The sequence below is a fragment of the Leptinotarsa decemlineata genome, unplaced genomic scaffold (assembly GCF_025532065.1).
Source record: "Leptinotarsa decemlineata unplaced genomic scaffold, Ldec_3_MD MMD2_tig00002159_RagTag_RagTag, whole genome shotgun sequence".
In the NCBI taxonomy this organism is placed as follows: domain Eukaryota; kingdom Metazoa; phylum Arthropoda; class Insecta; order Coleoptera; family Chrysomelidae; genus Leptinotarsa; species Leptinotarsa decemlineata.
The window spans coordinates 7541201-7567104 of NW_027412574.1; the positions used below are offsets into that span (position 1 = coordinate 7541201).

Sequence of the window (25904 nt, forward strand, 5' to 3'; positions counted from 1 at the left end):
GTCGATTTACAAATCCATTTTTATGGAATGTCGATTCATCCGACCATAAAATATTATTGAAAAAATATTCGTTTCGACGAATTTTGTTCATGGCCCAATTGCAAAATCTCACTCTTTTTTCGAAATCAGCATACAGTAGTTCTTGATGTAACTGAACGTGGTATGGATGCAAGCGATGTTTCTTCAATACTCGTTGCACTGATCTCTCACTTATATCCACTATTTCCCCAATTTGTCGTTGACTCCTACTAGGATCTTCTTCAACAGCAAGAAGAACTTGCAATTCATTATCTTCATTAGTAGCTGGCTTGATGCGCTCATGTTTGGAATAATTAATAGATCCAGTTTCAACGAATCGTCCCAAGACCTTTCGGAAAGATCTTTCATCTGGATGCCTTCTATCTGGATACCGTTGAGAATAAATTCTACTTGCCAATAAACAATTCCTGTTTGATTCACCTAATATGAAAATCATATCAATCAAATCACTTTTTGATAACAACATTCTGATGAAATTATACCGACAGTTCAACTTCACGATTGACTAAAAATTTCAATATTCATTTGCAGCCAAATATTTTGTTCTGTCATTTGCCAGACTACTTGATTTCCAATAAATATTTCATTCGCTGAAAGGTTGTTTTAGACCGAAAGAATATGGCACAAATTCCGAGATTTTTGAAATTATTGTAACTATTCAAGAACGTCCATTTTGTGGTGTAATTCGCAACTTGTTTATCTAGCAACAGGTAATTTTAGGAATGGGCGATATTTTAAGGAAAGGGTATTTTTTGTATATTCTTATCAGTCGTCAAATGGATTTCGCTTTGAAAAAATGACCATTTTTCGAAAAAAATGCTCATTTAAGAAAAACTATTGAACTTAGCCATAGGGAATACTTAATGAAATTCGTAGAGGTTTCGTTGGCGCTTCTTATGGATCAATAATATACAGGGTGTTCCATTTAATATAAGGAAGATTTTGCAAATTTTCATTTACAATATTTGGCAAGCGGTTTTTCATACCCTGTATATCACAGGTCGATTTCAGATATATCGTTTGAGAGAGTTACCAATGTAGAATATTCGACCAAAAAAAAATTGCAACTGGACTTGGCACCACTTTATAATTTCAAATATTCTGAGTGACGATAATTGGAAAAAAAAACCTGTCATGCTAGATATCTCGAAAACCATCAATATTTTCGAAGTGCAGATATACATAAAGTTTATTTTATTTTCTATGAAGAAACCGAAAAAGCGATAAAAAATATAGGTTGCCATTTAAAAAGACACAGTTGGGATCCGCCCAGAAAAAATCGAACACCCTGTGTGACCGCCAATATTTTTATTTTGTCGAGCTCGAGCAATAAGGTAATATTATAGAAAATTAGATTCCTATCTGCTTCCTATATAGAGATATGGAACACCGCGCCACTGTTGCAGGACCCTGTATATATATATATATATATATATATATATATATATATATATATATATATATATATATATATATATATATATATATATATATATATATATATATATATATATAAAGCAGGACACAACACATACTCACGGAGTCAACAACAGGAACCAACCGCACATTTGTTGTTCCAGTTAGAAGACCTAGAATTTCCAGGCTACATCTAACATGACCACGTAGGCAGCTATAGCTACCTGTGTGACATCCGGGTCCAGGATATTTTATCGAATGTGTTCGATACAAATCAACTCCTTTACAATATACAAAACTTATAAGTATTCATCGAACATATGATACACATATGTAGTAAGAGAGAGAAAAAAAATGAAAGGAATAGAAGAGGGGTAATTCATAATTCTTGACTTGAATGAATTTGACTTGACTTGAATGGCTTGAATTTTGCAATCTATGCGAGATTTTAGTTGCACGATAGCTGTTTTTCATATAGCCAGTTACGAGCCTGAAGCTTGAAAAGTGGTAGTTTCAATTTTTTTAGATGTGTGGGAAGACTTTTGTTATGAGTGTAAATAGAAAAACTGAACGATTTCGTGAACAGTGCTGTGCTGTGGTGGGGGTCCGTTATTGTATTTTTGTGTCGGATATTCACTTTATGTTCATTTTCACGAAATCGAACTTTATCATAAAAATACTGCGGTAATTTGTTGATGATTATATTGTAAAATACGGTTAGAGATTGCAATAAGAAACGATTCATTATTGACAGCCATTGCGACTGAGAAAGCTCATGAGAGATATGCTGGTACTTATTGATGCTATAGATGTAGCGTAAACAGGAATTTTGGACATTTTGTGTCCTGCATAAATCTAGACTATCCGAACAGGGATAATATACAGGTGAGCAGTAGGTGAACTGTGAAAGGATGAGAATCTGGCATAAATTGATTTTTGTCTGAGTATTTAGGTATTCTCGGTGAGGGTAAATGAATCGTAAGTTCGCGTAAGTCCTCTGGATATATAATGAAACTTGCTTTTTGAACCTGAAATTATTATCCAACATGAAGTCAAGATTTGTTGCCTCCGGTACTGAATTCAGAGGTATACCTTTGGCATAATATCTTGGGACCAAACATAAAAACCTGCGTTTCATTAGGATTGAGTTGCAGTTCGTGTTTCACAGAAGAATCATAAATGTTTTGAAGTTTAGTATTGATGTCAGCAACAGATTCATTCAGCAATTCTGGTTTAAACGATACATACAGTTGGGTATCATCAGCGTAAGCATGATCCTCACCGAGATTGATCTTAGTCAGTATGTTTGAGGTATCTGTAACATGATTGACACGTCATCTGTATCTGACATATAACTGGTTAACTGAATTTGGGTTTAACTCACAGTTATTATTATGTAATTTTTAGTAATATTCATCTTCTTATTTTATAGCCTTCTCAAGCTTAGAATTATGCTTTTAATATATTACTACATTTTATTAGCCTATTTTGGTGTTCAGGTTATGTCAGTAAGTATTATGTAATTTTCAGTATTATTTATCTTTTTTTCATAGCCTCCTTCAGCTTAACATTATATTATATGCATGCAGATATTGACAGCAGTTATGTGAGTTCTGCTCCTTATATATTTTTACGCAAATATAGGCTATCCAGAGGCGGAGGGGTAGGTATTTTTCTGAGAAATACTTTCAAATATGAAATTATTTTGAGTCAATGTAGTTAATGCAAATTCGCGGTCTGAACCAAAAGTCATTTACAATCAAATACAAACTGTTTTTATTTTTCTCCCTCTTGTTTTTTGTTATTATCTTGTATTTCGATGGGCAATACACTTATTATTATTATATTATATTATTATATTTTTCTGAGAAATACTTTCAAATATGAAATTATTTTGAGTCAATGTAGTTAATGTGAATTCGCGGTCTGAACCAAAAGTCGTTTACAATCAAATACAAACTGTTTTTATTTTTCTCCCTCTTGTATTTTGTTTTTTGTTATTATCTTGTATTTCGATGGGCAATACACTTATTATTATTATATTATGAACTAAGAAGCAAGGACCCGAGTATAGATCCTTGCGGAAAACCGCGCAATAATCTCACCGATTCAGATAGTTCGCCTTCGAGTTTTACCACTTGATGTTTATTTGTGAAGTATTCTTGCATCATCTTAACGGCTGTTTTAGAGAAGCATAGATATAAGTATTTCTGTATTCCATGAGTCGAATACTTTACTGTAGTCCAGTAAGATCAATAACGAGATATCTCCTATATCTGTTGCTGCCAATATATCATCCGTCATTTCAAGCAAAGCTGTTGTACAGCTATGTAGAGGCCAGAAACCCGACTGAAAGAGAGGCATTAGAATAAAGTTACTTATATATTGCCTGATTTGTTTGTTCAAAGTGCGTTCCAATAACTTAGACATGGTGGGTAGAATACTTATGAGTCTGGTATCTTTGTAGTCTAAAATATCAGTTGTTTTGGGAACAGGTATAACATACGCAATTTTCCATTGAGTTGGAAAGAAAATTTCAAGAAAACAGCTATTGACTATATGCAGTAAAGCATTTTTTATTATCGGAAAGCAGGAGAGCATATATATATCATTGCCATAATAATACCATCTACTCCAGTTGCATTAGTTTTCAAGCAATTTACTGCATCTACAACGTCTTCTTCATATACAAGGTGAAATTCAAAATTATTTCCGTTCAGATTCGGGGATAAGTTGTTATTAATAAATTCAATAAGTTTTGTTCTCATTATTGAAATATGGGACACTATTTACAAAATGGGAGTTGATCTGATTGGCGTCATTTAAATTTTCTGGGATTGCAATGTAAGGTTTTCTGCTTGTAACATTCAGGTTTCTTAGCTCTCTCCATAGTTGCTTCTGGTCTTTATTGGCACAAACACGGTTAAAATAAACTTTTTTTATGATTTATAGAAGTGCTGGTGATGTTTCGGAGATTTTTATAATGACAAAAATTATCCTCTGATTTAGTTTGCTTGTATTTCAGTTTGGCTTTGTCTCTGAGATTCATTAATTTTCTGAGATTATTGTTCAACCATGGAGAAGGTGCTTTCATTAATTTCAATAACCGTATTGGGGCATGACGATCAATTAGTGTTAGGATAGATTCATTGAGTATTTTCAATTTTCCATCTACATTTTTAGTATAGTATATTCTATGTGAATTCATTTTCTCTAGTTCGGAGCACTATCATGCTAATGATACACAAATAAATTTGTCATTCAAACCTGCAGAATACTCTTAGTGCTTAGTGCAATTAGTGCTTTGAATTTTGATCAATATAATCTTAAGCAATTTTCTAATTATCATTGCCTAAAACTGAATTCAAATAAAGCTGTTGAAATCATTTTTGGTATGAATAATGCAAGAAAAAAATGTATTGCGAACTACTTTGATAGCATTCAGATTCGAGGGGGTTCTTTCGCACTTTCTAATGAAGTTAAGAATCTGGGTTCGTGGATTGACCAAGATATGCTCAGAACTAAGAAAAATCTACGCTTAACAGTAGGATTTGTGACTGGCCACTGTCGACTGAAAAAACACCTCCATAATATGGGGCTATTCGACACACCTCTATGTAGGATGTGTGAACAGGAAGATGAAACTGTCAGGCATGTCCTATGGGAATATCCGGAATTATCGTAAATAAGAGAGTGTGTGTTCGGCGAGTCTTGGCCTACACCTACCAATATAAAAGAGATGTCTCCTAGAGACCTGCCCACCTTCTGGAAAGGACAGAATGGACGATGACCTAGGAGTACGACTCTTTGGGAGGATGTACATAGTCTTAATTGAAATTAAGTACATCAGTACTCTCAAATCATGAAAAGTTGATATTTTGATGATAGTTTGGACAAACTCGAAATATTCAAATAACACCAAGAAATCGACTCCATATCATACAGGGCGTGCTAAAATTACTATTATTTCCATTGTGCATAAAAGTAGTCAAAAGTTCATTTTTTCAAATGAAACCCCCTGTATATTACTCGGTAAATTGAAAGATGGTGAAAAATGCTTCAAGATGATATATCATGTCCCTATACACATGAACAAAGTGATCAAATCATTGTCAGAACGTGTAAAAAACTCAACCAAATGTATCCTGAATTAACACCAATGAACGAGAGGAAGTTTGTAAGGTTACAAAATAATTTCCTTAACTATGGGTCGAAGTTTTCAGGGAACAAGTGTACCAAAATCAGTCATTTCTAGGTAAAAATTAAGATTTTGTGGGCCAACACACGTGAAAGTACAGACAATAACAGAATAGGATGATTCAAAATAACAAAATTGTAAACAAAATATAACATTTTCACAGTAAATGCTGAAAATGTTGTCCATTACATTCTAAACACTTTAAAATGTTTTTTGTACGCGACTTGTGGTTGCTTTTTCAATTTCCTGGGGATCCAGATCTTCAATACTCCGCACTATTCGCCGTCGCAATTCTTCTTTGTTAAAAGTGATTTTATTCTGCTCGTGAGTTTGCTTCACTTGCTGACGCTCGTTTTGCAATAATCCTCACTCACAAAATAAAATGTCACTTAGGTGATACGTGAATAACTATTTTTCCATAAAAACGGCTTTATTAAAAAAAAATTGACAATTCAGGTATAGGGACATGTATATCATCTTGAAGCATTTTTTACCATCTTTCAATTTATTGAGTAATATACAGGGGGTTTCATTTGAAAAAATGAACTTTCGACTACTTTTATGCACAATGGAAAAATAGTAATTTTAGCACGCCCTGTATGATATTGAGTAGATTTCTTGGTTTTACTTGAATATTTCGAGTTTGTTCAAACTATCATCAAAATATCAACTTTTCATGAATTGAGAGTAGTGATGTACTTAATTTCAATTGAGGCTATATTTTGGACTATATTTAGCACAATTTATTTTTTATCTCGAACAGATAGAGATAGGTATAGGACATTATCAACAGAAAAGTATTGAAATACTAGAGCGATTCCAAAAATGTATTAATATACGGGGTGTTCCATTTAAACAAATATAATTGCTAGGACTTTTTGATAGAAGTGGCAACGTCGCAATGCTAAAAATATTTCAGATCGATAGAGCAGGTAAGGAAATGTGAGAGGTGGAATTTTCAGAAAAATCATGCTTTTCGTTTTCCAGAAACGTCTAACCTACCATCGACCGTGAGTCACGCTGTATTGTAGGTTACTTTTAATTTAATATTAATTTAATTATGTGGACACTGTAGTGGATTTTTCTGTTTGTATCCCGAATATATTAATGAATAAATAAATAAAAGTACAAACGCACAAGGACCATTTTCAGTAATAATTTGTTTATTTACAGAATGATACATTCCAATTGGTATTGATATTGAAATCAAATAATTCTTTCGAAATGTATATGAAATACAAGTCAATTTAAAAAAAATATAAGAATAGTTAACAACAGTTTTTCTATATCTAATCATTAATATTTCAATAATGTTTTTGTATATGTTCAATGAATTATACTTTCCAGGTATGCAGAGCTTCATTCTCGTACTTCACTGTGTTCAAGAGTGTTTAGAACTCTACTGGAATCATACTGACCACAAGCAGCTTTTTCAAACGACCCAAGTCCGGATAAAATATCAGTCTATATCATGAAGTTCATAATGTTCATCACGTGAACTATTATCATGCAACTCACACAATTAACATGCACGATACTTTCGAAAAATAAAAAAAAAGATACAATGCTACTAGATGCACCACTTGATATTTATATTGAAAAACTGTTCACATAAAAAATGTCACATAGTTTAACTTGCATCATTTTTGAGTCAAACATTTTCTTCAATTACGGAAAATTTATATTATGTTACAATAATCATTCTTAAAATATAATTGAATAATTTAGCAAATATTTTTTTTATACTCTTCACCGTTATAGATTATAGGGTAAGTCTAGGAATGAAGGCCATAGTTTTTTAATGAGCAAATAGAAAGAAAACTATTAGAAATAAAACTATCGGATGAATTGAGTTATAATCTTTAATAAAATCTTTTAATGAAAATCAACAAAAATCTCAAAATATAGAATGGCACATAATGAAAATGAAAAAAAAATGGCGATCTATTCTGGATTATAGGTACAGGACAGATGGTCATACGCGTATAGATAAGATGGCCAGTGCATTATTTGGAAGATCTCTTTCCTATTTTCTTTTTATTTCCTTCCATGAACGCTTTCTTTTTATTGTTGCCACAGTAAGAGGACATGTTTTCGAATTCCGTGCAGTTTTCATGCACCCACAACTTACATACTGCAGCCACTCTACGATTAATTTCGTTTTGAAATAATTTTCTCCACAACCGCGGCAAATATTCTCTTCTTTTTATATACATTTTTATATCCCCAAAATATACACCATATGGGAAAAAAAATTATTAAGGGTTCTTCGATAAGTTATTGTTGATAAAAGTTTGTGCATCACCTGAAACTAAACATGCACCAACAAAATACTACAACACACGTAATATACGAGAAGCCCTCAAATATTTGATTTTGTGACGGGAGTAAAGTATTCTTTGAAAAATTTCGGAAAATGTTATTCAAAAAAGCTGTTCAGCATTGAAAAATACATTAAGATTTGAAGTTATGGTCATCTAAGAAAAGTTTTATTTTTTTACTCATTTTTTTAAATAGAGACTACGAAAAACAAATTTTCTAAAACAATAAATAGACAGCATCCTGTATACGATGGTTCATTTCGAAAGTCTGTAATATTAAGAATTACACAACTATGACGTTAACCACCGAAAATTGCTCAAAATTATATAATATTGTAACAAGAACTTGATAGTCAATGATATCAAATCACAAAACAATAAAATAAAAAAGGGTATTTTGGAACAAACTCATTGATTTACTGGATATTATTTTGGAGAATTCTTTTGGACAAGAAAATCTCCAGAGAATCAAAGAGTTTGTTCCGAAATACTATTTTCATTGATGTTTTGTGATTTGATATTATTGAATATTAGGTTCTCGTTACAATGCTGTATGCTTTCAGAGTACTTTTCGGTGTTAACAAAAAATGAAAATAACTTTGCACCAAAAACTTTGAAAATTATTTTACTCTTCAGAAAAATTGACTGTGGATACCACCATAGTTGTGCAATTCGTATTATTACATGTCTTCGAAATGAACCGTCGTATACAGGATGCAGTCTATTTATCGTGTTAGCAATTTTTTTCATAGTCCCCATTTAAAAAATGGGTAAAAAAATGAAACTCCACTTAGATGGCCATGACTTCAAATCTAGATGTATTTTCAATGCTGAACAACTTTTCCAAATAGCGTTTCCCAAGATTTTCCAAAATAAAGGTACTTTATTAGTACCTCAAAATCAAATATTTGAAGTCTTCTCGTATATTACGTGTGTTTTGCTGTATTTTTTTGGTGCATGTTCAGTTTCGGGGAATGCACAAACTTTTAGCAAGCGTAACTTTTTGTCGAAAAACCCTTAATAAATAAGTTTTTCATATGGTGTATACTTTGGGGATGACACTGTATATCTATAAGACTGGTTCGTCTCCATTGCTACTATATTCTGAGTCTGAGATCTTGCAAATAACTTTTCGATTTTTACAATTACTTCAACACTTTTAGTCTTAATCTCTCCATCGGTCACAGTCTTTTATGTTTTCATTTCAGTCTTTTCTTGTTTAATCATACATTTTTCAGTTTTCTTTATTTTAGACTTTTTTCTGCTACAGAATTTTTATCTTCTTTAACTTTTCTGTTTTCCATATGTTCTTTTGATGTCAGAATAATACCAAGTTGTTTAGCGCGTGCATGCTTCAATAAGTTTTTGTGTAATTGGTGAAAATTTTTTTAAAGGGGGTACATTTTTGACTGCTGTTTTTCACCTTCATGTCTTTTGAAGAACTTTCAAAACCTTTATCAGATGAGTTAAAAACATTTTTAAGATTTTGTGCTACGATGGGAATATTTTCAAAGTCGTTTGGAGTTTCAGTGAGTGGATTGAAAATCCAGTTGTGAATACATAATCCGGCAAGCATTCGGGATTAGAAGGAGAGGCACCAGTAGCATTGAATTCAGATATAGCGTTTTCTACTGAGGCTGCTTTTACCTAAGCTTCATGCGATAACATTCTAAACTGCAGCCTAGTAATGCGACGACCTTGGTTTTGTTTTATCCCACAGTCTACCAAACTCGTAGTAATAGGTTTTCAATGTTTTGAAAACTGTGCAATCCAGAGGATGAAAATAGTGTGACGTATGACTGGGTAATGACAAGGTGATCATGTAATTTTCTTTTGCGTAAGTTAGAATTGTGACTGAATTGCAATGAGTCGTATGTTCGTCTAGAATTGATAAAACTTTTCCAGAAGGTTTTCTAGATACAAATTGTACTTTGAGCCACTCTAAAAATATTTCAGAAGTTACGTACGCTAATTTCACAGACATAAAACAACTGATCCAGGAGGCATCCCATCTTCATACTCTGCTTTCTTATTTTCAACTTTGATGATACAAGCGGGCGGTATAAAATTTTCCTCAGCATTACAACATCCGATAAGCGTTATTATTTTTCCTTTTTCCGTAGAAGTGGCCATAGATACCGCTTTGGGCCCCTTTTTGGCTAGAATATGCCCTGGTCGATCATTCAGTTGCATGCCTGTTTCGTCCATATTGAAAATTGAATTAGGTTAATTCATAAGAAAATTTTTTGCCAAAAAAATTATCCTATCAAATTTGTCTATTTCTAGTCATGTATGTCGAAATAACCAATGAAACCATCATTACACTGATAACTACCCATGGATAGTTTTCACGGGTAGTTATCACTTATGTCATGACATTGCTAAGCAACCAACACAATAAAGTTGTTTGACATTTCAGTAATTCAATTTATTTCGAATTGCAAAAAATTTTCTCACCGAATATCCCTCGAACATTGATGAATAACTCATAATTTTATCACAACTTCCTCAAGCACGTTATTTTAGGTAACATCCCTCCGCCTTCGGCGTCGGGATGTTACCAAATAACGTGCTTTCGAAAACTGTGATAAAATTATTTCGTTAGTTATCAATGTCCTTGGGATATTATAGCTGATAATTTTCAATGAAAGTCCATGAGCAATTCAAAATATCCTTTCACCTCTGATCTATTAAGAGCCTGAGATCTAGCAAAGGAAACTCCCTCAGATTTTCTCAACGTTATTTCGGGATTTCTCTGCAAAAACGACTGGAGCCAGACATTACCCGCTTCTTCGGTAATTTTATTAAATCTGTGTGGTATTTTTAATTCTTCGGCAAACTGATAAGCGATTTTTCTGACGTCATCAATCGTCAAAGGAAAACCACTTTTTTGCATTCCTTTTATGCGACGAGAAATTTTGTTTTCATTTCCTGGGCCAAACGCACATGATGGTCCCATGGGTCTTTCTTTGTCGTTCTTCTTTTTTAATCTTTCCTCCAAGGTTTTTCTAGGTGTTCCATGGCGAATGGTTGTAGTATAAATTGAAACACAATCATTTTGCACCGTAACCATAGCTTTTCGCAATTCTTCTTCAGTCTAAGTACCACGGGCACTTACAGCGTTTCTTTGGTATACATTTGGCATCTAAAAAAAGAATAAATCTGCTTAATAATATATAAGTTGATATATTAAACTGTGCCATCTCTCTCTAAACAGGTATAGACATCTCTCCTAATTCTCAAGGAGAGATGATCACGTCAGCTCTGTAAAAACACTCACACCGGCAATTTATAGGTTGTGTGTGTGTATGGGAGAATTGGCATTGGAATTATCCTTTTGCCACAGAGTGTTGGATATATGTAGTCAGTCATATAATTATTTTACTTTTTACCACAAACCTAATCAATGCATCACAGATCAACTTGTTTTCCCTTGCTAGAAGGCTTGTAATGTTTACCGGGAGTTGGATATTGAGGGATGTAAGTGTGGACAGTAGGTTTTGTGTTTCTTGAACATGGTTTTTACATGCAAAAAATAAATGGTTCAAATCCGCTACAGAGTTATCATCACATGTACATAACCTAGTGTTGTGTGCGCCTATTCTAAATAAATGTGCTGGATAACTTCCGTGATTGAGTTTGAGCCGTGTTATTGTGACGGCATAAAACCTTGGTACTGTATATAATTCAATATGTGGAATTGACATGGGAAGAATGGGATGAATCAGAGTATAAGGATTATTAGATTTGATAGTATAGTTATGCCAATTATCTCGCCATTTGTCCTTATGAATTTTTTTTAACTTAGCTATTAGGTCTAGAGAGGTATATATATTTTCTTTTTCACTTAATTGGGTAGCTTCTTTAGCTGCGCGATCGACCAACTCATTGCCCAGTATTCCCGCATGACCTTTCACCCAAACGAATCTAACTCTACCTGAAGAAGAAATGATAGTATGTATGTGTCTTCTGATGTTGCAAAGCAATACATTGTCATATTTTTTCATGATTGGATGACTGATAGAATCTAGTGCCGATTTGGAATCTGACAAGATAATTGATTCGCTCACCCTAAGGTTAGAATGAAGTCTTGTTCCTATACTGTTCGTTAAACACAAAATAAATCACTTCCACAACATATTAACCACTTTATGGTATTTATTGTGAACACTGTCACAACATAGTTGAGTATCTTAAAAATATGTTGATTTTACTTACCTTGATTTTTTTCTTGTGTAATTGCCTGCTGACGAACAACCGCGGTCGAGCCGAGAACCGAACTAGCCAAGTAGAAACGCCATCTAAATATCCCTTCCTGAAATTTATTGATGTGGTCATCTCTTCTATATGGCCATCATTCCTAGACTTACCCTACAACAAATAAAGCAATTGACAAACTTCAGGGATCTTCATTGTTGCGTGAAATATTGATCTAATTTGATATAAAATATATTTTCTCAGCAATTCAACTATTCCAATCAGTTCAGTTGAGGATCTGATCACTTTTTCTGCATGCTCCATTATTATTTTCCTTTCAAATAGTTATTATTGATTTTTCATTGATTTTGTCATCAATTTGAAACACGTGAAGTTAAAAGCCTAGGTGATAGATATTCATTTCACTTATGGCCTAGGTCATAGTAAGATAAGGGTATTTTCTTAAATGTTACAAGAACATAGCTTGATTACTATTCGAGCTGGATTTTTGTTATTTATATGCATATGAAATATTAATCTTACATTTGGTAAATCTAAATGAAAATTTGCTGTAATCGATCTATAAACTCTACTTAACCAGGTTTTAATCGTCAACATTAAAACGATACATTTGATATAATAACAACATCACACAAAATTAAGAAAACATTTCCAAGAAATCATTGAAAACATGGATTTCTGCAACGCTCCCACTCTTTGTTCACTTTGAAAAAGTTGTCCATGGACCTTGTTGATTTCTTAAAAATCCTTCTCGTGATAAAGGTTCGGATAAAATATCTGCAAACTGGTTTTCTGTTTTGGCGTAAACAAGTGATATTTTTTCTTGAATACGATGTTTTGTATAATGATACTTGACATCTATGTGTTTTTTCGTTTGTGATGGTCATTATTGCTTACCAAGTTTATAGATTTTCTATTATTAACAAAAAGTTCCATTGGATTTGAATGTCAACGTCAATATCTTGAAGAAACCCTGAAACTATATTGAAACTATATCGAAAACTATATTATTTCTCCTGCTGCATCTGAAGCTGCGCTATATTCAGATTCTATAGTGGATTTTGCAATATACTATGATAATATAACATAGCCGGTTGTTGAATATCTATTATCCGCGTCTCCTACAAAGTTCTCATTCGAATACGAAATATTTGACATTTCAACCAATATTAAAAATAAAAAATCTAATTCAAAATATTTATTCACTGAATAAAATATTCCTGAATACTGTCATATTACAAATATTAGAAATGTGTTCAAATTAGGATGCTCCTACACTCAAACAAATGTATACTAAAAATATACTAAAATAACAACTCTGTGAATTCATCAGCACTAATCAAAAAATAATAAATATATCATTTCATTGAAGAAGAAAAAATGTATTACATCAAGAAATAGGTTAGGTTAGGTTAGGTTTCTCACTTCAAAAAATAAACCCACAAATGAAGTATTTAAAATGAGTGGTATGATGGGTTCTTCAATGAATTTCACTTACTTAAAGTTATCCAAACTTTGCTCACCAGAATAGTTTTCCTTATATTTGTCCAACAATGCATCAGCCAGTGTTTCAATAGTAATGCCTGGAACAAAATGTACATTAACGTTGATCTTTGTTTCCGAAAGCCATTTTGATGAACGCTCAAAATGAACGCTTCAAATATTGAAAATTATGGTGATTTACGGCTATCTCCATGATTTTTGATATCACTGATAGCAAAGCGACTAGTCTATAGTTATATTTTGCCCGTTTTGAGAATAGACTAAACACGAGCAATTTTCCAACAAGAAGTAAAAACCCCTTCCTTGCAAGACAGTTTGAAAAGGGGGCGAGTTCATTGGCGTACTTTTTAAGTACGATGACGGGCACTTCATCAGGGCCAGACGCCTTGTTGATATTGAGCTGTTGCAAAATTTGCCTGACTAGACGTCGAAAACTAATTTCTGGCATAGTGGATTTCAGTTTGGGAATAGTGGGTGGTGCCTTTTCCAAAAAATCGACTGTGGAGTGGGACACAAATTGTCCAGTTAGAAGATTTGCTTTTTCTATGGTGGACACATAAATTTTGTAAGGTTATGATTCCCTACGTGATATTTGCTGGGAAAGTAGTGGTTTTCAGATAGGCATTCATTAGAACCATTTTATCCGATCATTTGTCTGGAATGAAATAAATAATCTTCAATTGAATTTTTTTATAGAAACTGTTTGAAGGTTTTCACTAACGTTTCGTGACCCTTTGCGATTCCCTTATATTTTGTGTTTGACACCCCAGTGGGTTCCTACTTACATTCTGAAAAACACCGTTCTTAATACTGTTTCAAACTATGAACTGGATAAAAAATTGAATGTCATTATAGTCAAGAAGCTGCGCTCTTCCTCTCTTTCCAATTTCTAATTTCATATTGAAAAAAAATACTAGAACAACTGTGTTTGGTCCTGCCCAGTTTCTGCACGTGAAACTCATTCAAGTGATTCGATACTAGTGCAAACGATGATGTATCAAATTTAGTTGTAGGCAGTTAGAATCTTGTTAGAACGAATTGAATGAATATGAATTGGTTAATTGATATGAATGGGTATATTCCAAACGTCGTCAGAGTACTCGTTTAATTTTAAAAGAGATGAAAGCAATTGAATTTAATCCGTGCCTGGAAAACGATTGCTGGGCGTTGCTAGAAGCAACCGGGGATAGGGAACAGGGATAAAATTCACGGTTCGCGTTGAGTTACGGTGGTTGAATTTCAGTATACGGCTGTAGTTTGAAGTTATCTGTAGGGAAGTTTTTCATCCTTATAAATCTGAGATTGCTCGTGTTTCTTAAAGTTTCTGGGTGAGTTTGACAATTTATATTTCTGTTAGTACAAGTTTATCGTATTCATTTAACGTGGAACGTTTTTAAGTCGCTGTGAATAATGAATAATAACGGATTTTAACTTTATGATGGACGTGTCCCCATGAAGTGATTCTAATGAATTTATCTCATACCAAACTGAATAGAACTTCTTTATTTCTTCATTAGATATAATGTAATATAGTTTTGTTGCTCATTGTTGATCATGATTTTCTTTTTTCATAAGATATACAATTTGGGACAGATCACTTGTTCTGAAGTTTTTGAGCTGATTTCATGTAGTGCCCTAAACTAATAGCTACAGAGGACTCCAGAAAGCGATGTCTCATTTGACGACCGATGTCATAGTTCGGCATTGAAATCGAAAGTTGAGTCCAACAATGAATTTGCCTATCACCACCGATGACAGGTCGGAAATACGGATGTCCGGTGTTTGATCATTAACGTTTTTCTTTAAATTACTATATTGATTAATTTTGAAAAGTCGATTTCCAAAGAGGGAAAAGTGACTCATGTATCACTGACTCTCAACACTCTTTCACAGTAAATAAACTATCAATTGAAAATTTCATTCTGATTTTTTGATGAATTACTTGGAAAAACAGACCATTTTTTTAACTGCTCTCTCTTTCGGAGGAAACCAGAGTCTAAAAACAAAGGATTCGTAATCCTCAGTATGTTACTTAGCGTATTATATCCCGCCATAGGTCTTATTGGTGGTGCTAGGCTGAACTACAAATGCATTGTTGAAATTAGCTGTCTTCAAGAGTAAGTTCGAGTATGAATAAGCATAAATATTCCACATTCTGCCATAGGTCTTATCAGTGGTGCTAGGCTGAACTACAAATGCATTGTTGAAATTAGCTGTCTTCAAAGAGTAAGTTCGAGTATGAATAAGTATGAATATTTCCCTCACGGGAACACGGGATGGACATAAGGCTCAAACCTTGTTGAAGTAAAATTGTTGTTTCACGTGTTTTGGTTTTACCGCTTCTATTCGTAACTTTTGAGTTTGGAGTGTCTACATGACAGAATGGTACTGGATATAGCCTGTAAAAGGAGTTCGGATCCCCTTCTCTACATGGTCCGTGACCATAAGTAGCAGGAATTGGAGCATTTCTCTTCAGGGCAGCTGCCCGAGCAGCTGAAGAACTTGGTTCAGTTTTCGACACTGAATGAGGTTACCACAACTCTGGTTGGAACCCTTTCAGCAAAAAGCTCATATAAAAGCCGCAGAGATCACCTCACTTCTGCGGAAACACAAGGATAAGCCAATGCATGGAGTCTTCTTCAATAACATTGAAGACCTTGGCTTATCATAGCGCCATCATCATAAATGCGAACTGGATTTATTGTTACTTTGTAGTTAGTACCTGCATTAAACGATTAAAGGGTAATAAACAAAACTGATTTATTAATAACAAAACACACAACATGTAGAAATCATAGTGAATGTTCAATATGTCTACCTTCAGACATTACGCATGATTCTAGACGTCGGCGCATTGAGCCACGTATTCGCTCAAATATTCCTGGAGTCTCTCTGATTACCCTGCATGCATTGATGATGCGGTTTCTTAAGTCCTCTACATCGTGAACAGGAGTACGATAAACCAAATGCTGTAAATGGCCCCAAATAGAGGAATCGAGAGGATTGAGATCCGGGGATCAAGCTGGCCAGTTCTGTGGTCCTCCTCGACCTATCCACTGATTTGCATAGGTTTCAGTTAAATGCCGACGTGCTACTTGACTAAAATGGGCGGGAGCCCCATCATGCATGTAAAACATATCCCTTTTGACGCCCAAAAGAACTTCCTCTAGTAGTACTGGATGCACTTCTCTTAAAAATTGAACGTATGCCTCACCATTTAATCGAGGAGGTAGAAAATAAGGCCCAATTAAATCATCCCCAATAACTTCGAGCCACACGTTAGGAGAAAACTGTTCTTGATGGTTAGTTTCGACAATAGCGAGAGGATTTTCATCAGCCCATATGTGGTAATTAAAAAAATTAATAATCTTGTCTCGAGAAAAACTACATTCGTCTGTGAATTAGAGAGTCACAATTTCTTCTAATCATTTCCAGCATCCAGTTGCAAAATTCAAGACGGTTCGGAAAGTCTCGCGGTAACAGTGCCTGTACTCATTGCAGATGGTAAGGGTATAAGAGTTGTTCCTGTAAAATTCGAAATACCGTCATATGATCAACATTTAGTTGGAAAGCAATCTTTCTAGTACTGGTAGTAGGTTGTTGTTCAATCAAATTAAGTACTGCTTCCTCAAGCTGTGGTGTTCGTACTTCTCGATGGCGACCACAATCCTGCGTTCTTTTGTCGAATGAACCATATTCTGGTAATCGTTGATGAAGTCGAGCAAATATTCTATGTGAAGGATGCTGACGTTGAGGATACATTGCAGCATATCTTCTAGAAGCTTCTAACCCATTCCCCTGCGACAGACCGTAAACGTAATGCATATCAGTCATTTCCTCATTTGTGTATGCCATTTTAATAACAAGTGAATTATTAAAGTAACAAATTAAGAACGGAACAACAACATACAATTAGTATTGATTCAATTTCGAAAATTCACAAACTGACAGCATTATACCAATTTAATTGTCACTATCGCTAATAGCGACCTACTAGATAGATTAGTTTCGTATTTTCTTATTTATGACGATGTATCTCTGTAGTTGTTCGTAAAATAATTTTTTGCTGCGAACTGGTTTATTTTGGGCAAAAAACCCAAGAAACATTCTTTGTTTAGAATGAAACAGGCTATCGGAAATGAATTTTTGAATGGCAAACAAATATTAAGACAAAAAGTTACATTGGAAATAAATTTTAGGGGTTGCGTTTTCCACCCCATACAACCATGGGGTAAACCAAATACATTTCTGGATAAGTGTCTTTTTGGTAGTACAAAACTTCAGGTTATTCTCAATATTGTAACTTTTTAGTGCTTGTGAAAAAAATTGTTATACAAACTTTGTGTACCCCCTTCAAGGGGCTGTGTCTTAAACAAGGGATGCTCCAATGAAATTTCTTTATATAAAAGATCCTATCTTTTTTTTGATGAGGAATCACCTCCTTAAATGTTTTACGCTTATTTAGTTAAACGCTGTATTTCCATAAATACGTTGTGATTGTACTAATCCATAGTAAATTGTTTTTGAAGTAAATAAATTGGGAGAAAACTGCTGTTTCGTGTTTGTTATAACTTCATATGAACTTTGAAATGTAATGTTTCTTCAATTGGATTCCATAAACCATTTTTATTTGATTGATATGGACATATGTTTGTATCGATTTCAGTAAGTATTACTATAACAATTTCAGTCATATATCACCACAGATCTTCCACTATAGAATATGGAGAATTAGAGGAAGAAGTGAGCTATGGTTTTGAGTTATGTTGTCAAATAACGCTAGAAAAAAATAAAACAGTTGTTCCGGATAATTCCGGAAAGTTTCAAAACAGTATTTTGTTGAGCACAAAATAATTCAACTTTACCCCAATTTAAGTTTCGATATATCTCATGTAGCTCAGGAGATCCCAATGTTGAGGGTGAATCACCGTATATAATATCAATGTTGTTACGTCAGACATTCTGCACTTCATTTTAGATTTCCCAAATTTTCTCCAGTTGTTGAAGTTGCTACTGTTTTTCTCGTTTCAATCCAATTCTAGCAGCATTCTCCTCAATATACTGATAACTGATATATAATTTTCATTATTGATACTCAAAAGCTACTGGTCTTATCTAGTATCACGTATTTCACTCCTCTTGACATGCTTCACTCTATTTGTCAATGTGTATTAGCGATGTTGACTTCAGAGAGTAAGTGAATGTTGTTAATTTTAATCTGTAGGGTGAATTTAATTTGTTTCCTGTTCATTTTCTTCTCACATAAAATAATTCTGCTTCATATTTCGGTATTTTGTTAGTTACTTAAAATTCCACACTGCCACAATGGCAGTATTAATTTTTTGAGCCTAATGCTTCTTACCAATCGATATGAATCGTAAATAAGCAGAATCATATTGTTTGTGATGTGCTTCCTTGGTAACATAAAGGAAAGCTATTCCCTGTCTTGTTGGCGCCTTTCGTATGGAAAAGTTCATATAATCAATCTTAATGTCCACGTCTTTACTACGAATATCGGAGTTTTAGAATCGCCGCTCGTGTTCTTAAATTAATTGATCACTAATCCATTACCGGTGTATAACTCAAATAAGTTAAACTATTGTTGTGAGTCATGTTGAAAGAGATGTCCTATTGAAACAAAAATTTACAACAGGTATTGACATTAATGTTTTAGTTTTTAGTTTCATTTTGGACTTATTCGTGAGACTTTGTTGTGAAACTGTTTTTCATGCATGGAAGAAGAATATAAATATTAAAAATAAAATCTGAAATATTCATCTCTCCCAACTACTTACACCGTAGGTTATGGTAAATGCCTGTCGGAAAACAACTACTTCCCTGGCTAATACCATACTGGATATTGAATTATAACCGACATACATATAAGATACCTCACAGAGGTTATTCCCGCGAAGTGTCTGGGAATCGATGAATTTCAACGCGGCTAGACTGCATGTATGAAACCGTCGTTAACTAGTTACAGCTGTTCCTGGTTCCCATATACCAATAGTCAAACAGAGTTCAAAACTTTTCTTAAAACTGAATTGAGGAGAGATACATAGGTATAAGAAAATAAATATTTCGAACTTAAATCTCGAAATATTTATCTCTTCCAACAATGAGATATGTGAACTGGTTCTCATTGCTTGTTAACAAGTCCAGCATATGTTAGGAAATCGTCTGATTAAGTCTAGCATAGAAGAATATTTCCCAAAAATCTTCTCAATGATGGCTATATTGTTTCTCTAAAGTCAATTTTTCTGGCATGCTTTGGCAAAATTTAATTAATATTTTTGATATAATTTCACACCAAGAAATTAAATGTCGATGGTAAAGGGATGTGACTTGAAGCATACAATTTTCGATTTGATATCAACAATTTTCTGAAACTCATGAATGATGAAATTTGGATTTCATCAACAACGGAACAACATGATTAACGGAAAAACAGATTTTTAAACAGAACAGAATTGAAAGTCAGAAACACTGATTAGGACGCTACCTTAGGGTTTAACACATTAGAAAGTTGACTGGATAAACTTTTCAATGAAGCTACTACTACATCAATTTTGCAATGGAAAATTGAAATGAAGGAGTGTAGGTATCAAAAATATTGATATGCTGAGGTTTCTATATGAGGTGCCTACCAAGTAGAAATTTGGCATAACAAAGTTAGTTTTTTATAAAATGTATTAATCTTCAAGTTTCGTCTTCAGAAAAGTACTTTTGAAATACATGCAATAATTCCTATGCATACCAAACGATTCAGAAATGATCTTTTTTTTATCTATGGATAATAATTTGAACAGATTTTTTTTCTGAAACCATTGTTTCTTGATTTTTCCAACTAAAGTACCTTATATTTTATTTTTCTGAGAAAAATTGTTTGAAAAATTTAGACTTGTATAAGTAGTTTTACTAGGGGTTCCAGTAACTTAGTTAATGAAAAATGACTGAAACAAATTTCGAAAATAATTTTATTGACAAAGTTATTCTTTTCAGAAGAAGATTTTGGAAGAGTGAGCACTGCATTTTTTTGAAAAGTAATTTGACTGAGATACTAGAGGATTCAGTATTCGAAAAAAATCACAATTTCTCTATAGGAAATCTCATTTTATAAGGTTTATAAGGTTCTATATTATAATTGAATAGAACTGACCGATACTTGATGGAAAACCATACTAAAACTCAGGAATACAATTTATTGTTTGATTTCCACTATAAAAGGTTTTACAAAAACCGCGACACGTGTTTTGCTATACAATAGCTTTCTCAAACTAGGTAACCTGATATCAACATTTTTGGTACTATTGATCCCAAAAAAACTCATTTGACGATGTCAACTCATTTTTAAAGTGTTTTCCTATAAGTATTTCCAATTATTTTTATACCACGTTATCAATGTATAGTCTTCGAAATGAATTGTAGGGTTGATCTTTTGATTTGTCTCGAATCAATTTTGTTCTCGAAATTTTTGTTGAAGATGTTCAGTATAGAAAATAATATATTTTTTACTATATTTCAATCAACCCCCTATTTTTCAAAAGAACTTAGCAAAGATAAATCACTTATTCAAATAAAAATATAGTGACTAAATGGTGAAGATTTTCGCGGCCAAGGTTTTCAGTATTACTAATTTTTTACTTGTGATGCACTGTTTGGAACCTTTGGTGTTAGGGCTAGGTTAGGTCCAAAGTGAGTGGGTCTATTCGAACCTCCACCGCAACCTCTGGTGTAGTAACTGATATTACTGGAGTTTTATCCCAACACCAAACCATTATTTTAACACCTCGACAAGTGTTTTGATCATCAAGTGATCATCTCCAAGAAAAATGTTAATCTCTCTTTCTCTTGAAGATGATCACTTGGTAATCGAAACACGTGTCGAGGTGTAAAAATAACGATTTGGTGTTGAGATAAAACTCCAGTAATATTCATTAAATGTTTCATAATAAAATTTTTTTTGGTAGAATTCAAAACGGGTTTGGTCTATAGAAGAGGTGGAGTTTCTAAAGCCTTGCAGCAGCGTTAGCGACTCTGATCCCACTCAGTGTGGAGCCTTTGAGATACCGAACGCCCTCTTGTCGTAGAAAGCCATATCACGGTAATGAGGAATACTACCGTGATGGACTTCCTTTCCCTAAATACTCATGAGACCCTTTGTGGACCATGAAGTAACCAAAGAATCTGACCTTGAGTCTACAGAGGGAATGGACATCGACTAAATGACCTCAACTATTCTATCTGTAACATCGGATCACAAACAAGAGCTTCTCATTTCTTCATCCTGCTAACAAACCTAGGAGGTTAACCGATTCAGCCAGGAAATGACTTATTTCGTGTTGGAAGGCCGTCGATTTTTGGAATGTCTTTCTGATTCACTGGCGCGAGTGGCTAGCTTTTTCAGCTGCCACATGGAAAAGTCAGCTGTGTCGGAGCATGCACCCAGTGCAGAAAACCACAGGATTTTTTTTTAAAATACGAAACTCTTTGCCCCCCAACCAGGGATACCATAGCCGATTGGTACGGGAGGCAATAGAGATCCACGAACATACGGATAATTTCAACATAAGAGGAGAAGCTGTGAATCTCAACCGAATATCGAATCCCATTTTAACAAGTTCAAGAATAGCAAACAGCATGACGGCAGGCAGAAAAAGGTCGACGAATGTTATTGACAACTATCCAGGTACAGGTATAGGCTGTTCACGTTAGAAAGAGATTGACGTCATTTTTGGTAATGGTGTATATCCAACATAACAACGTTAAAATTCCCACTGAAATACGTTCAACAGCAATGAAACTAGTAAAATTTCATTTTGTAAGTTGCTCAACTGAAATTTCAGACGTAGCCGAATCGAAAAAAAACTTGAGAAATGTCAGTCCTCCTTTTCTTTTCAGAACTAATCATTTCTTTTGATAAGACCTATGTATATTCAATATGCCTAAAGCATTGTCGAAACAGTCTCAACAAATACTAAAAGTAAGTAAGGATAATAGCAATAAAACATATCAACAGTACAACAAAATTTGAAAGTTCGAAATAGTGCACATGTTGGCAACGCCGTAACTTGTCATCTTGTGACGTCATTCTCTTCTTAACGTGAACAACCTATATTAGTACACCAAACTACCTGTCAACATAAATACGCTTTATGCAGCCGTAATATCCAGTCATCGGAGAAAAAGATCAGGATGTATGAGCCTCTGAAGAAGCTAGCCACTCCCGGCAGCGAAACGTCAGAAAGAAATTCCGAATATCGATGGCCTTCAGATCCGAAAAATAGTGATCTTGAAAGTATATATTGTTTCATCTGGAAAAATCGAAAATAAATTCTTTCCATCTCATAATTCATTCAGTATTAGGAGAAATATTGTGGTCAAATTATTATTCAATAATGAAAAAACTGCAGTTCCAGAATATCTCCGTAACAAAGCCGAATCTACGATAGAGTTTTCATTGAAAACGAAAATCATTGGATAGGTCAGCTTCTGTACGTTATTTTCAACATTCCTTCTGAACCGTGTGGTATAAACACTAGAATCTTATATTTTTCAGAATCAGTTTTTGGCGAAATACGAATATGGGAAGCAATATATCTCATTCCATTAAAAAAGCCAACTTCGATACGTACGCTTTCATTAGATAGGTACCCTGAATATTTGTGTATATTTCAATAAAGTCCGATTTATCGATATTCAAAACTTTTATTTAAAACACGTTTCGACAACTTCACTCCGTCATCTCATATTTGTAATGAGAGCTCGACATGACTCACACTATATTTTATTTTCGTTCTCACTTGGTTTACTATTTATTCAGAATACATTTCAGAATGTCATTTGCAGACCTCCATCCTGAGAGAAATCCAATAAATACTCCAAGCGCCCAACCAATTTGACCTGCCCTAATGACAAGTTTAATTTCACAGGAAAATGGAATACGGCCTCATTTCCGGCCCTAAATTCGATGAAGTCATTAAACATCTGCGGAACAGTTTTCCTGATGAACCATTGAACGCATCGGTTGGCTTGAGTGTCCGTGGGAAACCTTGTGAACTCTTGGAAAAGTATGACCTTCACACTTTGGAAGAGGGAATGTCTTTAATGGCTATGGATGCAAAGACAAAAGAGGTAAGTGAAGATATATTTTTATTCACTGTATATCTGAAAACGACAATGAACTATCTGATACCATCAAAACCAACGGCATACAAAAATGACTTGGAGCATTTCTTAATCAGCCAATGTTATTACTCAGTTCAAGAATACCTTCAGGCAGATATTGTTATATGACTTATTTTGTGCGTTATCGGTCTCATTATGATATTGGAAATTCGTTTCTTTTTTTTTACAATCATTTATCACCACCCCATATTACTTTGGAATTTCAATATTTAATTTTTTTAAAGGACAAAACACAAGCACAACAGGAAAATCTTCAAGGCGCTCTCAGAGCGGTGCCTGTGAGAAAGTAGCGATTCACATTGGATTTGAATCGGTGGAGATGAAAGAGTTGTTGAACAGTGTAGTTCGAAGTGTACTGAGTTGAACCTCGAAACAATGAGCAGACACAGTCCGTCGCGTATTTCTGATATAACCTGCTCTTGGTGAAATCAAATGTGCCAAGTCACTTGAACACTTCCCGTGAAAGTATCTGCATACAGGGTATTCCATATTCGATGGTCTATTAGACGTATCTAGAGAACAAAAGAAGATAAGAGTTTGAAATTTTGGTTACCAGTGTAGGTGACTGTGATCTATCGTTCGAAAATATTTTCATCACCGCATTGTTGCCACATCTACATTTAATAGACATCAACTTGGAAATTTCAAATGGAAGACGCTATATATTATATCATTTTTGAATTTTTGAATTATTCTGTAATTTTTTTTGGCAAAAACATGGTATTTTTGATATTCAATATCGCATGAATTAATCTATACATCAAACTCAAATTCTGGAAACTTTGAGATAAGGTATGGTGGTTATTATTTTGTAACGAAATTCGAATCTTATTCCATACAGAGTGTCTAAAAATACGTCACAATTTGTATCTTTGATAAACGACCATAACTATTTTTTTCAAATGGAATACCCTGTATATTATTCAAGTTTTGAATTCAGCCAACCGATGTGAACAACTTTGATCGACTATGTCCTATACCTATTTCTGACCGTTTATGAAATATGAACTATCTTTAAAAAAATTGCTCCTATGCAAGCATAAAATTTGCAATAAAATCAAAAGTTTATTTGAAAGTGAATGACAATGTTTCATGATGAATTTCATCAGTTCGGACTCCCATTGTCTGATATTATATAAAATGATTTTAAATCCCTGAAATAATCAAAAGAGAAGAATCAGAAAATTAAAGAAGAAGAATAAAAATGAATAGCTGAAAAAACAATTATATTCAGCAAAAAACCTGAAATGAAATACAAGTAAAATTGAACAAATTGAACAAAAAATAAATAGAATGAAATAAAAAAATTAAGAGATTCCAAGCCAAGTTACTTCACGACGTTTCGATTGTTAGTATCCACAATCGTCTCCGAGTGATAACTGGCCAGTCATCACCCGAAGACGATTGTGGATACTAACAATTGAAACGTCGTGAATTAATTCGGCTTGGAATCTCTCAACTTTTAAATCTTATTTTATTTATTTTCTGTTCAATTTGTTCAATTTTACTTGTATTTCATTTCAGGCTTTTTGCTTGATATAATTGTTTTTTCAGTTATTCATTATTATTCTTCTTCTTTAATTTTTTAATTTTTCTTTTTAGTTATTTCAGGGATTTCAAATCATTTTATATAATATCAGACAGTGGAAATTCGAACTGATGAAATTAAAAATCAAAAATGTATAATACACACATCTTAAAATTTCAGCGTAGGTATCGGGTCTTCGAAAATTCACTCCTTTAAGACATACATGGACATTTCTCGGAATTGTTGGTAATAGTTGAATGGAGCTCCTGAACATTGTACACGTGAAGTGAGTAGGAAACTAACCGATATGTTCGAAGATCGGTGGATACGTCGTTTGGGTCCTTGGATTTGACCGCTTCGATCACCGGATCTGACTACCCTAGGTTTTCACCTCTGGGGAAAAATCAAAGAAAAGGTATAATAGAAAACTTATCAATACGAAACAGGAACTGAAAGATTGAGTTAGATATGTCGTCGAGGAAATCAAGCCGTC

At 33.8% G+C, this 25904-nt stretch overlaps 1 protein-coding gene across 4 annotated transcripts in view; it reads left to right on the forward strand.

The window, feature by feature from the left end:
* AANATL7 (Arylalkylamine N-acetyltransferase-like 7) overlaps positions 1–25904 on the forward strand; it is an 88148-nt gene that overhangs the window by 42442 nt on the left and 19802 nt on the right. For 3 of the 4 annotated variants that reach the window (XM_074177184.1, XM_074177187.1, XM_074177186.1), the window contains one exon: positions 23628–23829. In XM_074177184.1, coding sequence (XP_074033285.1) covers positions 23628–23829 — 202 coding nt within the window. Of the gene's footprint in view, positions 1–7000; positions 11528–23627; positions 23830–25904 lie in introns of those variants that run through there. The other variant, XM_074177185.1, reaches the window with a different exon arrangement.